Below are 14,713 nucleotides of genomic sequence, written 5' to 3'. Positions count from 1 at the left end.
GATGGGATGTCCTCTTGCCATGTCTGCTTTTCGCTTACAGAGAGGTGCCACAGAAGGGAGTAGGATTCTCACCCTTTGAACTTCTGTTTGGTCATCCTGTAAGAGGACCACTTGCTCTTGTTAAAGAAGGCTGGGAGAGACCTCTCCATGAGCCTAAGCAAGACATAGTGGACTATGTACTTGGCCTTCGCTCTAGAATGGCAGAGTACATGGAAAAGGCAACCAAAAACCTTGAGGCCAGCCAACAGCTCCAGAAGTTTTGGTATGACCAAAAGGCTGCACTGGTGGAGTTCCAACCAGGGCAGAAAGTCTGGGTTCTGGAGCCTGTGGCTCCCAGGGCACTCCAGGACAAATGGAGTGGCCCTTACCCAGTACTAGAAAGGAAGAGTCAGGTCACCTACCTGGTGGACCTGGGCACAAGCAGGAGCCCCAAGAGGGTGATCCATGTGAACCGCCTTAAGCTCTTCCATGACAGGGCTGATGTCAATCTGTTGATGGTAACAGATGAGGATCAGGAGGCAGAGAGTGAACCTCTCCCTGATCTTCTGTCATCAGACCCAAAAGATGGCACAGTAGATGGAGTGATCTACTCAGACACCCTCTCTGGCCAACAGCAAGCTGATTGTAGGAGAGTCCTACAACAGTTTCCTGAACTCTTCTCCTTAACCCCTGGTCAGACACACCTGTGTACCCATGATGTGGACACAGGAGACAGCATGCCTGTCAAGAACAAAATCTTTAGACAGTCTGACCATGTTAAGGAAAGCATCAAGGTGGAAGTCCACAAGATGCTGGAATTGGGAGTAATTGAGCGCTCTGACAGCCCCTGGGCTAGCCCAGTGGTCTTAGTCCCCAAACCTCACACCAAAGATGGAAAGAAAGAGATGAGGTTTTGTGTGGACTACAGAGGGCTCAATTCGGTCACCAAGACAGATGCTCATCCAATTCCAAGAGCTGATGAGCTCATAGACAAATTAGGTGCTGCCAAATTCTTAAGTACCTTTGACTTGACAGCAGGGTACTGGCAAATAAAAATGGCACCTGGAGCAAAAGAGAAAACAGCATTCTCCACACCTGATGGGCATTATCAGTTTACTGTTATGCCCTTTGGTTTAAAGAATGCCCCTGCCACCTTCCAAAGGTTGGTGAATCAAGTCCTTGCTGGCTTGGAGTCCTTTAGCACAGCTTATCTTGATGATATTGCTGTCTTTAGCTCCACCTGGCAGGATCACCTGGTCCACCTGAAGAAGGTTTTGAAGGCTCTGCAATCTGCAGGCCTCTCTATCAAGGCATCCAAATGCCAGATAGGGCAGGGAACTGTGGTTTACTTGGGACACCTTGTAGGTGGAGGCCAAGTTCAGCCACTCCAACCCAAGATCCAGACTATTCTGGACTGGGTAGCTCCAAAAACCCAGACTCAAGTCAGGGCATTCCTTGGCTTGACTGGGTATTACAGGAGGTTTGTGAAGGGATATGGATCCATTGTGACAGCCCTCACTGAACTCACCTCCAAGAAAATGCCCAAGAAAGTGAACTGGACTGTGGAATGCCAACAGGCCTTTGACACCCTGAAACAAGCAATGTGCTCAGCACCAGTTCTCAAAGCTCCAGATTATTCTAAGCAGTTCATTGTGCAGACTGATGCCTCTGAACATGGGATAGGGGCAGTTTTGTCCCAAACAAATGATGATGGCCTTGACCAGCCTGTTGCTTTCATTAGCAGGAGGTTACTCCCCAGGGAGCAGCGTTGGAGTGCCATTGAGAGGGAGGCCTTTGCTGTGGTTTGGTCCCTGAAGAAGCTGAGACCATACCTCTTTGGGACTCACTTCCTAGTTCAAACTGACCACAGACCTCTCAAATGGCTGATGCAAATGAAAGGTGAAAATCCTAAACTGTTGAGGTGGTCCATCTCCCTACAGGGAATGGACTTTATAGTGGAACACAGACCTGGGACTGCCCATGCCAATGCAGATGGCCTTTCCAGGTTCTTCCACTTAGAAAATGAAGACTCTCTTGGGAAAGGTTAGTCTCATCCTCTTTCGTTTGGGGGGGGGGGGTTGTGTAAGGAAATGCCTCCTTGGCATGGTTGCCCCCTGACTTTTTGCCTTTGCTGATGCTATGTTTACAATTGAAAGTGTGCTGAGGCCTGCTAACCAGGCCCCAGCACCAGTGTTCTTTCCCTAACCTGTACTTTTGTATCCACAATTGGCAGACCCTGGCATCCAGATAAGTCCCTTGTAACTGGTACTTCTAGTACCAAGGGCCCTGATGCCAAGGAAGGTCTCTAAGGGCTGCAGCATGTCTTATGCCACCCTGGAGACCTCTCACTCAGCACAGACACACTGCTTGCCAGCTTGTGTGTGCTAGTGAGGACAAAACGAGTAAGTCGACATGGCACTCCCCTCAGGGTGCCATGCCAGCCTCTCACTGCCTATGCAGTATAGGTAAGCCACCCCTCTAGCAGGCCTTACAGCCCTAAGGCAGGGTGCACTATACCATAGGTGAGGGTACCAGTGCATGAGCATGGTACCCCTACAGTGTCTAAACAAAACCTTAGACATTGTAAGTGCAGGGTAGCCATAAGAGTATATGGTCTGGGAGTCTGTCAAACACGAACTCCACAGCACCATAATGGCTACACTGAAAACTGGGAAGTTTGGTATCAAACTTCTCAGCACAATAAATGGCCACTGATGCCAGTGTACATTTTATTGTAAAATACACCCCAGAGGGCACCTTAGAGGTGCCCCCTGAAACTTAACCGACTATCTGTGTAGGCTGACTAGTTTTAGCAGCCTGCCACAAACCGAGACATGTTGCTGGCCCCATGGGGAGAGTGCCTTTGTCACTCTGAGGCCAGTAACAAAGCCTGCACTGGGTGGAGATGCTAACACCTCCCCCAGGCAGGAATTGTCACACCTGGCGGTGAGCCTCAAAGGCTCACCTCCTTTGTGCCAACCCAGCAGGACACTCCAGCTAGTGGAGTTGCCCGCCCCCTCCGGCCAGGCCCCACTTTTGGCGGCAAGGCCGGAGAAAATAATGAGAAAAACAAGGAGGAGTCACTGGCCAGTCAGGACAGCCCCTAAGGTGTCCTGAGCTGAAGTGACTCTAACTTTTAGAAATCCTCCATCTTGCAGATGGAGGATTCCCCCAATAGGGTTAGGATTGTGACCCCCTCCCCTTGGGAGGAGGCACAAAGAGGGTGTACCCACCCTCAGGGCTAGTAGCCATTGGCTACTAACCCCCCAGACCTAAACACGCCCTTAAATTTAGTATTTAAGGGCTACCCTGAACCCTAGAAAATTAGATTCCTGCAACTACAAGAAGAAGGACTGCCTAGCTGAAAACCCCTGCAGAGGAAGACCAGAAGACGACAACTGCCTTGGCTCCAGAAACTCACCGGCCTGTCTCCTGCCTTCCAAAGATCCTGCTCCAGCGACGCCTTCCAAAGGGACCAGCGACCTCGACATCCTCTGAGGACTGCCCCGGCTTCGAAAAGACAAGAAACTCCCGAGGACAGCGGACCTGCTCCAAGAAAAGCTGCAACTTTGTTTCCAGCAGCTTTAAAGAACCCTGCAAGCTCCCCGCAAGAAGCGTGAGACTTGCAACACTGCACCCGGCGACCCCGACTCGGCTGGTGGAGATCCGACGCCTCAGGAGGGACCCCAGGACTACTCTGATACTGTGAGTACCAAAACCTGTCCCCCCTGAGCCCCCACAGCGCCGCCTGCAGAGGGAATCCCGAGGCTTCCCCTGACCGCGACTCTTTGAATCCTAAGTCCCGACACCTGGGAGAGACCCTGCACCCGCAGCCCCCAGGACCTGAAGGACCGGACTTTCACTGGAGAAGTGACCCCCAGGAGTCCCTCTCCCTTGCCCAAGTGGAGGTTTCCCCGAGGAACCCCCCCCTTGCCTGCCTGCAGCGCTGAAGAGATCCCGAGATCTCTCATAGACTAACATTGAAAACCTGACGCTTGTTTCTACACTGCACCCGGCCGCCCCCGCGCTGCTGAGGGTGAAATTTCTGTGTGGACTGGTGTCCCCCCCGGTGCCCTACAAAACCCCCCTGGTCTGCCCTCCGAAGACGCGGGTACTTACCTGCAATCAGACCGGAACCGGGGCACCCCCTTCTCTCCATTCTAGCCTATGTGTTTTGGGCACCACTTTGAACTCTGCACCTGACCGGCCCTGAGCTGCTGGTGTGGTGACTTTGGGGTTGCTCTGAACCCCCAACGGTGGGCTACCTTGGACCAAGAACTAAGCCCTGTAAGTGTCTTACTTACCTGGTTAACCTAACAAATACTTACCTCCCCTAGGAGCTGTGAAAATTGCACTAAGTGTCCACTTTTAAAACAGCTATTTGTCAATAACTTGAAAAGTATACATGCAATTTTGATGATTTGAAGTTCCTAAAGTACTTACCTGCAATACCTTTCGAATGAGTTATTACATGTAGAATTTGAACCTGTGGTTCTTAAAATAAACTAAGAAAATATATTTTTCTATATAAAAACCTATTGGCTGGATTTGTCTCTGAGTGTGTGTACCTCATTTATTGTCTATGTGTATGTACAACAAATGCTTAACACTACTCCTTGGGTAAGCCTACTGCTCGACCACACTACCACAAAATAGAGCATTAGTATTATCTATTTTTACCACTATTTTACCTCTAAGGGGAACCCTTGGACTCTGTGCATGCTATTCCTTACTTTGAAATAGCACATACAGAGACAACTTCCTACACACCCCATTTGGGGATCCTCTGGACCTTATGTTGGCGCTCTGTGAAGAGCCAGCTTCCTCAATCATGTTTTAGATTCCTTCTATATGTGCTTTCAATAATGACCCACTTTCTAAACTAAGCCAGTTAACCCACATTAATCTTTAGGCAGTAGTGATAAGCAGTGGGGTGTGGATAAGTAGCTTAAATCTGTATTTCTATGCCCCACCCTCATTAATCCAACGTTGAGAAATACTTTTACCAGCACACAATTGGACCCCATCTATATAAGCATGTTGAATGGAAGTTTAGTCCGTTTTGAAAGTAACGTGTAAAGGAGCTGAAATTGCCAGATTATTTCTTCCACCAAATATTGTATGTCTTCCTAATCATGAATGTCTCTCATGATGCTTAGGCTTGTTGCAATTTCTACTTGGTAAAGTAAGCTAGCTAGAATCTTCTGAAGTATTAATGCGTTTAATGGAGACATTCCTTTCGCCAAGGAAGACATTCAAAGTTAAGTCAAAATCATCCTCCATGAAGAGATCAGCAAGAGTGCCAACAAAATTACCTCAACACCCAAGTGTGATAAAGGAGCTTTACATGTTGCTCAACTATTGTTACCAGATGCTCCTATTTCAAAACCATGGAGAGATTCATATTAGTTACCTTTATAAAAAAAATAAAAAAAATAAAACTTGCCTTGTGACCATAGGGCAACTCTACGAATTAAAGGTGTAAATGTGGATTTGGAGTTGTCACGTTAGGTAATCCGTAAGTATTATTTACTCCATAGATACGTTTGTTTCAGGAACCTTAATGCAATTCCAAAGGCACAAAGTAGTGCTCAAAATAAATCCAGTATATATTCCCAAAACAGTTAATACATATCCTCGTATAAACCAGATAATTCAGTTGCAAGCTGGCTATACGAATTTGGAGTGTGCTGCAGCAACCTTTATGGAAACTTATAGAGTAGTTAAAGAAGCTTTTCTTGGCCAATACCACAACACAATTATTTTCCCACAAGCATTTACAAAGCCTTACTGTATTGGTGGGTATTTGGGCAGCTGGTAAGTAGTAATTATGAAGAATCCTTCAGGGATGAGAGAGGATGAGGCAGTTCTCCAGGTTACTGAGCATATAAAAACGTCATGCTACGAAAGGAGCGTATTATTTACTTGCAACAGTCACAATTAAGTTTTACAGATTTACATGTGGCTTTGTCGTGAGGCTCATAGCTTGTGTTTGCTTTGTCAGAATGAAGCTACATGACTGGGTAGAAAGTTAGAGCTCCACACGGAAATGCCATTTATAACTAGTGTGTAGATAGATGTGGCATAGACATAACAATTGTCGACTTGGCATTTGTCTTCGCCCGTTCTTCAAAATCTGGACATAATCTGTAAATGGCAAGGACATAGATGTGTGGGACTGTACCTGGTATTAAGCTATAAAACTAATTTACAGGTAAACTTGCATCTGACATGAATTATATTGGAAAAGGAAAAACTGCTAAGAATCTGCTATGAGAAAGGACAACAAAACAATCTTGAGTGCCGTAACAATTGTTTGGAAAATGTCATGCGTGAAGTAGGAGCCATAAAACGTTACTCACAGAAAAGAGTGGGGAGGATTAAAAATAGGCAGGGTAGAAACTAGTGAAGGGGGCACACCAACAATAAAAATGTGGTGGTGCCTGATGGTTGGGGCAGATTCTTTGCACTGCCGGAGGGTGGGAGTGCCATGTACTGAAAAACCATAAAGTGCCCATGCCGCAGGGTATTGCTCCACTAACTCCATATCCAGTCTGCATTCAGTTGGTTTTGTCGGTAGCGTGCCATACAAGCTCAGCCTTGTAGCTGGATGCCTTTGCAGAGGTGGTGGATGCATCCCAACCCTCATGATTCTGCCTCTTAAAGCTGAATTTTTCCTCTTTCAGACATCTGGTCGGCAGGATGTGTGCTTGCGGAGCTCCTGCTAGGGCAGCCCATCTTCCCAGGTGACAGTGGAGTTGACCAGCTGGTGGAAATCATTAAGGTAGGAGATAAAGGCTTGCGGGTGGTCTGTTTTTTTGTTTTCCTGAATGAGGTCATGGGCATCGCTCCCAGTTTTGCTTCTCGATCAGCACAACTGGAGTTCTTCACATTACTGCTCTTTTCCTCAGTTCCTGTGAGCCCATTTTTGTTCGAGAAGCTGAAGGAAATCCATATAGTCTCTTCCCACTACAAATAAGCTGTAGCTTCTCCCTAAAGCAGCTGAATACGAGAAGTGAACCGCAGAAATGGGGACACTTGAGGACCACCACAATACTTTGTGAACTCATCCTGATAGGAAACCAAGTGGAGGAAATCTTTCATGGTGAATAAGAGCCATTTTAATTCTCTATTGTTAAAATTCGCTTTTTGTCTTTTGATTCTGCAGGTGCTGGGAACACCCACAAGGGAACAGATTCGTGAAATGAATCCAAACTACACAGAGTTTAAATTCCCACAGATAAAAGCTCATCCATGGACAAAGGTGTGTATCACAGAGGTTGTTCGCTTGTCCAGATTAGCTGAAAGAGTGTTATTTATGAATGAGAGGTTTGCAATTGGTAGACCCTATTCAAAGGATGCCGATGTATGCATCACCGTAGTGCAACTTCAGTCTGTTACTGGTACAGCAGTTCTTGTTAGCGAGTAGAGGAACTAAATAAATTCACTATGGTATACAGGGATGTGTAACACTGAGAATGTGAGATTATTGAAACATGGCGGTTGTAGCAAACTGGTGTAGCTGGCAGAGCCTGTAAAGCTATCTTCATTTAGTTTAAGTGAAAACCTACTCCGTCTGAACCTTGGCACAGGAGTACCTAGACCAGGGGCTCCCAACCTTTTGCTTAACCCCTTCGCTGCCAGGCCATTAGGTGCGAAGCCTGTATTTTGGCTATTTGGAGCAGTTCGCGTTTAGGCCCTCATAACTTTTTGTCCACATAAGCTACCCACGCCAAATTTGCGTCCTTTTTTTCCAACATCTTAGGGATTCTAAAAGTACCCAGACTTTGTGGGTTCCCCTGAAGGAGACAAGAAATTAGCCAAAATACAGTGAAAGTTGTTAAAAAGAAAATATATATATTGGGTGAAAAAAGGGCTCCAGAAGAAGGCTTGTGTTTTTTTTCCCCCTGAAAATGGCATCAACAAAGGGTTTGCGGTGCTAAAATCACCATCTTCCCAGCTTTTAGGAACAGGCAGACTTGAATCAGAAAATCACATTTTTCAACTCCATTTTGGCATTTTACTGGGACATACCCCATTTTTACTATTTTTTGCACTTTCAACCTCCTTCCAGTTAGTGACAGAAATGGGTGTGAAACCAATGCTGGATCTCAGAAAGCTAAACCTTTCTGAAAAGTAGACAAAATTCTGAGTTCAGCAAGGGGTCATTCGTGTAGATTCTACAAGTGTTTCCTACAGAAAATGACAGCTGACAAATATTGAAATTGAGGTTAAAAAAGAAAAAAACAGCCATTTATCTCCACGTTTTACCCTGTAACTTTCCTGCAATGTCAGATTTTTTTAAAGCAATATACCGTTACGTCTGCTGGACTCTTCTGGTTGTGGGGATATATAGGTTCATTAAGATCCCTGGGTGCCCAGAGCCAATAACTGAGCTGCACCTTGCAATGGGTTTTCATTCTATACCGGGTATACAGCAATTCATTTGCTGAAATATAAAGAGTGAAAAATAGGTATCAAGAAAACCTTTGTATTTCCAAAATGGGCACACGATAAGGTGTTGAGAAGCAGTGGTTATTTGCACATCTCTATATTCTGGGGTGCCCATACTAGCATGTGAATTACAGGGCATTTCTTAAATAGACACACTTACATTTGGAAGGAAATAATTTAGAGAAAGCCAAGGGGGCAATAACACTTGTTTTGCTATTCTGTGTTCCCCTAAGTCTGCCAATAAAAATGGTACCTCACTTGCGTGGGTAGGCCTAATGCTTGCGACAGGAAACGCAACATGAACACATTGAAATCTGGCATGTTTTTTTGGAAAGTGCCTAGCTGTAGATTTTGGCCTCTAGCTCAGCCGGCACCTAGGGAAACCTACCAAACATGCACATTTTAAAACTATACACTTAGAGGAATCCAAGATGGGGTGATATAGGAAGTTGGCTCTGTATGCACCATTTCAAAGTAAGGAATAGTATGCACAGAGTCCAAGGGTTCCCCTTAGAGGTAAGATAGTGGCAAAAAGAGATAATACTAATGCTCTATTTTGTGGTAGTGTGGTCGAGCAGTAGGCTTATCAAAGGAGTAGTGTTAAGCATTTGTTGTACACACACAAGCAATAAATGAGGGACACACACTCAGACAATTCCAGGCCAATAGGTTTTTGTATAGAAAAATATCTTTTGTTAGTTTATTTTAAGAACCACAGGTTCAAGATTTACATGTAATACTCCAAATGAAAGGTATTGCAGGTAGGTACTTTAGGAACTTTGAATTAGCAAAATAGCATATACAGTTTTCACATAAATCACATATAGCTATTTTAAAACTAGACACTTAGTGCAATTTTCAACAGTTCCTGGGGGAGGTAAGTGTTTTTTCAGGTAAGTAAACCACCTACAGGGTTCAAGTTTGGGTCCAAGGTAGCCCACCGTTGGGGGTTCAGAGCAACCCCAAAGTAACCACACCAGCAGCTCAGGGCCGGTCAGGTGCAGAGGTCAAAGTGGTGCCCAAAACGCATAGGCTTCAATGGAGAAGGGGGTGCCCCGGTTCCAGTCTGCCAGCAGGTAAGTACCTGCGTCTTCGGAGGGCAGACCAGGGGGGTTTTGTAGGGCACCGGGGGGGGACACAAGTTAGCACAGAAAGTACACCCTCAGCGGCACTGGGGGGGCCGGGTGCAGTGTGCAAACAAGCGTCGGGTTCGCAATAGAAAGCAATGGGAGACCAAGGGGTCTCTTCAGCGATGCAGGCAAGGGGGGGGGGGGGGGGGGGGGCTCCTCAGGGTATCCACCACCTGGGCAAGGGAGAGGGCCTCCTGGGGGTCACTCCTGCACTGGAGTTCGGATCCTTCAGGTTCTGGGGGCTGCGGGTGCAGAGTCTTTACCAGGCGTCTGGATCTGAGGAGCAGGCAGTCGCGGTCAGGGGGAGCCTCGGGATTCCCTCTGCAGGCGTCGCTGTGGGGGCTCAGGGGGGGCAACTCTGGCTACTCACGGTCTCGCAGTCGCCGGGGAGTCCTCCCTGAAGTGTTCTCCACAAGTCGAGCCGGGGGCGTCGGGTGCAGAGTAGCAAGTCTCACGCTTCCGGCGGGAAACGCAGGTTGTTTTAAAGTTGCTCCTTTGTTACAAAGTTGCAGTCTTGGGTGAACAGAGCCGCTGTCCTCGGGAGTTCTTGGTCCTTCTAGAGCAGGGCAGTCCTGAGGATTCAGAGGTCGCTGGTCCCTGGGGAAAGCGTCACTGGAGCAGTGTCTTTAGAAGTGGGGAGACAGGCCGGTAGAGCTGGGGCCAAAGCAGTTGGTGTCTCAGTCTTCTCTGCAGGGTTTTTCAGCTTAGCAGTCCTCTTCTTCTTAGGTTGCAGGAATCTGAGTTCCTAGGTTCTGGGGAGCCCCTAAATACAGAATTTAGGGGTGTGTTTAGGTCTGGGAGGGCAGTAGCCAATGGCTACTAGCCCTGAGGGTGGCTACACCCTCTTTGTGCCTCCTCCCAAGGGGAGGGGGTCACATTCCTATCCCTATTGGGGGAATCCTCCATCTGCAAGATGGAGGATTTCTAAAAGTCAGTCTCACCTCAGCTCAGGTTGCCTTAGGGGCTGTCCTGACTGGCCAGTGACTCCTCCTTGTTTTTCTCATTATCTCCTTCGGCCTTGCCGCCAAAAGTGGGGCCGTGGCCGAAGGGGGGCGGGCAACTCCACTAGCTGGAATGCCCTGGGGTGCTGTAACAAAGGGGGTGAGCCTTTGAGGCTCACCGCCAGGTGTTACAGTTCCTGCAAGGGGGAGGTGATAAGCATCTCCACCCAGTACAGGCTTTGTTACTAGCCACAGAGTGACAAAGGCACTCTCCCCATGTGGCCAGCAACATATATTGAGTGTGGCAGGCTGCTAAAACCAGTCAGCCTACACGGGTAGTTGGTTAAGGTTTCAGGGGGCACCTTAGTGTATGTTACAATAAAATGTACACTGGCATCAGTGTGCATTTATTGTGCTGAAAAGTTTGATACCAAACTTCCCAGTTTTCAGTGTAGCCATTATGGTGCTGTGGAGTTCGTGCATGACAGACTCCCAGACCATATACTCTTATGGCTACCCTGCACTTACAATGTCTAAGGTTTTGTTTAGACACTGTAGGGGCACAGTGCTCATGCACTGGTGCCCTCACCTATGGTATAGTGCACCCTGCCTTAGGGCTGTAAGGCCTGCTAGAGAGGTGACTTATCTATACTGCATAGGCAGTGTGAGGTTGGCATGGCACCCTGAGGGGAGTGCCATGTCGACTTACTCGTTTTGTCCTCACCAGCACACATAAGCTGGCAAGCAGTGTGTCTGTGCTGAGTGAGGGATCCCCAGGGTGGCATAAGATATGCTGCAGCCCTTAGAGACCTTCCCTGGCATCAGGGCCCTTGGTACCAGGGGGTACCAGTTACAAGGGACTTACCTGGATGCCAGGGTGTGCCAATTGTGTCAACAAAAGTACAGGTTAGGGAAAGAACACTGGTGCTGGGGCCTGGTTAGCAGGCCTCAGCACACTTTCAAATCAAAACATAGCATCAGCAAAGGCAAAAAGTCGGGGTAACCATGCCAAGGAGGCATTTCCTTACACAACCCCCGCCCCCCCCCCCCCCCCCCCCCCCCCAACGAAAGAGGATGAGACTAACCTTTCCCAAGAGAGTCTTCATTTTGTAAGTGAAAGAACCTGGAAAGGCCATCTGCATTGGCATGGGCAGTCCCAGGTCTGCGTTCCACTATAAAGTCCATTCCCTGTAGGGAGATGGACCACCTCAACAGTTTTGGATTTTCACCTTTCATTTGCATCAGCCATCTGAGAGGTCTGTGGTCAGTTTGAACTACAAAGTGAGTACCAAAGAGGTATGGTCTCAGCTTCTTCAGGGACCAAACCACAGCAAAGGCCTCCCTCTCAATGGCACTCCAACGCTGCTCCCTGGGGAGTAACTTCCTGCTAATGAAAGCAACAGGCTGGTCAAGGCCATCATCATTTGTTTGGGACAAAACTGCCCCTATCCCATGTTCAGAGGCATCTGTCTGCACAATGAACTGCTTAGAATAATCTGGAGCTTTTAGAACTGGTGCTGTGCACATTGCTTGTTTCAGGGTGTCAAAGGCCTGTTGCCATTCTACAGTCCAGTTTACCTTCTTGGGCATTTTCTTGGAGGTGAGCTCTGTGAGGGCTGTCACTATGGATCCATATCCCTTCACAAACCTCCTGTAATACCCAGTCAAGCCAAGGAATGCCCTGACTTGAGTCTGGGTTTTTGGAGCTGCCCAGTCCAGAATAGTCTGGATCTTGGGCTGGAGTGGCTGAACTTGGCCTCCACCTACAAGGTGTCCCAAGTAAACCACAGTTCCCTGCCCTATCTGGCATTTGGATGCCTTGATAGAGAGGCCTGTTGATTGCAGAGCTTTCAAAACCTTCTTCAGGTGGACCAGGTGATCCTGCCAGTTGGAGCTAAAGACAGCAATATCATCAAGATAAGCTGCACTAAAGGACTCCAAGCCAGCAAGGACTTGATTCACCAACCTTTGGAAGGTGGCAGGGGCATTCTTTAAACCAAAGGGCATAACAGTAAACTGATAATGCCCATCAGGTGTGGAGAATGCTGTCTTTTCTTTTGCTCCAGGTGCCATTTTGATTTGCCAGTACCCTGCTGTTAAGTCAAGGGTACTTAAGAATTTGGCAGCACCTAATTTATCAATCAGTTAATCAGCCCTAGGAATGGGATGGGCATCTGTCTTGGTCACAGAATTAAGACCTCTGTAGTCCACACAAAACCTCATCTCTCTCTTTCCATCTTTGGTGTGAGGTTTGGGGACTAAGACCACTGGGCTAGCCCAGGGTCTGTCAGAGTGCTCAATTACGCCCAGTTCCAGCATCTTGTGGACTTCCACTTTGATGCTTTCCTTAACTTGGTCAGACTGTCTGAAAATTTTGTTTTTGACAGGCATGCTGTCTCCTGTGTCCACATCATGGGTACACCGGTGTGTCTGACCAGGGGTTAGGGAAAAGAGCTCAGCAAACGTTTGCAGGACCTTCCTACAATCAGATTGCTGTTGGTCAGAGAGGGTGTTTGAATAGATCACTGTAGGAAGTTGGCTCTGTATGTGCTATTTCAAAGTAAGGAATAGCATGCACAGAGTCCAAGGGTTCCCCTTAGAGGTAAAATAGTGGTAAAAAGAGATAATACTAATGCTCTATTTTGTGGTAGTGTGGTCGAGCAGTAGGCTTATCCAAGGAGTAGTGTTAAGCATTTGTTGTACATACACATAGACAATAAATGAGGTACACACACTCAGAGACAAATCCAGCCAATAGGTTTTGTATAGAAAAATATCTTTTCTTAGTTTATTTTAAGAACCACAGGTTCAAATTTAACATGTAATATCTTGTTTGAAAGGTATTGCAGGTAAGTACATTAGGAACTTTGAATCATTTCAATTGCATGTATACTTTTCAAGTTATTGACAAATAGCTACTTTAAAAGTGGACACTTAGTGCAATTTTCACAGTTCCTGGGGGAGGTAAGTTTTTGTTAGTTTTACCAGGTAAGTAAGACACTTACAGGGTTCAGTTCTTGGTCCAAGGTAGCCCACCGTTGGGGGTTCAGAGCAACCTCAAAGTCACCACACCAGCAGCTCAGGGCCGGTCAGGTGCAGAGTTCAAAGCGGTGCCCAAAACGCATAGGCTAGAATGGAGAGAAGGGGGTGCCCCGGTCTGCTTGCAGGTAAGTACCCGCGTCTTCGGAGGGCAGACCAGGGGGGTTTTGTAGGGCACCGGGGGGGACACAAGCCCACACAGAAATTTCACCCTCAGCGGCGCGGGGGCGGCCGGGTGCAGTGTAGAAACAAGCGTCGGGTTCGCAATGTTAGTCAATGAGAGATCACGGGATCTCTTCAGCGCTGCAGGCAGGCAAGGGGGGGGGTTCCTCGGGGAAACCTCCACCTGGGCAAGGGAGAGGGACTCCTGGGGGTCACTTCTCCAGTGAAAGTTCAGTCCTTCAGGTCCTGGGGGCTGCGGGTGCAGGGTCTGTTCCAGGCGTCGGGACTTAGGTTTCAGAGAGTCGCGGTCAGGGGAAGCCTCGGGATTCCCTCTGCAGGCGGCGCTGTGGGGGCTCAGGGGGGACAGGTTTTTGTACTCACAGTATCAGAGTAGTCCTGGGGTCCCTCCTGAGGTGTTGGATCTCCACCAGCCGAGTCGGGGTCGCCGGGTGCAGTGTTGCAAGTCTCACGCTTCTTGCGGGGAGCTTGCAGGGTTCTTTCAAGGCTGCTGGAAACAAAGTTGCAGCCTTTCTTGGAGCAGGTCCGCTGTCCTCGGGAGTTTCTTGTCTTTTCGAAGCAGGGGCAGTCCTCGGAGGATGTCGAGGTCACTGGTCCCTTTGGAAGGCGTCGCTGGAGCAGGATCTTTGGAAGGCAGGAGACAGGCCGGTGAGTTTCTGGAGCCAAGGCAGTTGTCGTCTTCTGGTCTTCCTCTGCAGGGGTTTTCAGCTGGGCAGTCCTTCTTCTTGTAGTTTGCAGGAATCTAATTTTCTAGGGTTCAGGGTAGCCCTTAAATACTAAATTTAGGGGCGTGTTTAGGTCTGGGGGGTTAGTAGCCAATGGCTACTAGCCCTGAGGGTGGGTACACCCTCTTTGTGCCTCCTCCCAAGGGGAGGGGGTCACAATCCTAACCCTATTGGGGGAATCCTCCATCTGCAAGATGGAGGATTTCTAAAAGTTAGTCACCTCAGCTCAGGACACCTTAGGGGCTGTCCTGACTGGCCAGTGACT

The 14,713-nt window shown here is 48.0% G+C and overlaps 1 protein-coding gene across 1 annotated transcript in view; it reads left to right on the top strand.

Annotated features, from left to right (window-relative positions):
* The window catches only part of GSK3A (glycogen synthase kinase 3 alpha), a 166,002-nt gene that overhangs the window by 60,997 nt on the left and 90,292 nt on the right, over window positions 1-14,713 (top strand). The window contains exons 7-8 of the mRNA XM_069201386.1: window positions 6,666-6,763; window positions 7,148-7,243. Of these exons, the coding sequence (XP_069057487.1) occupies window positions 6,666-6,763; window positions 7,148-7,243 (194 nt within the window). The remainder of the gene's footprint in view (window positions 1-6,665; window positions 6,764-7,147; window positions 7,244-14,713) is intronic.

Source organism: Pleurodeles waltl, chromosome 7, assembly GCF_031143425.1.
Source record: "Pleurodeles waltl isolate 20211129_DDA chromosome 7, aPleWal1.hap1.20221129, whole genome shotgun sequence".
Classification (NCBI taxonomy): Eukaryota; Metazoa; Chordata; class Amphibia; order Caudata; family Salamandridae; genus Pleurodeles; species Pleurodeles waltl.
The sequence above is the reverse complement of the archived record's forward strand: the minus strand, read 5'-3'. Positions and strand labels throughout refer to the sequence as shown.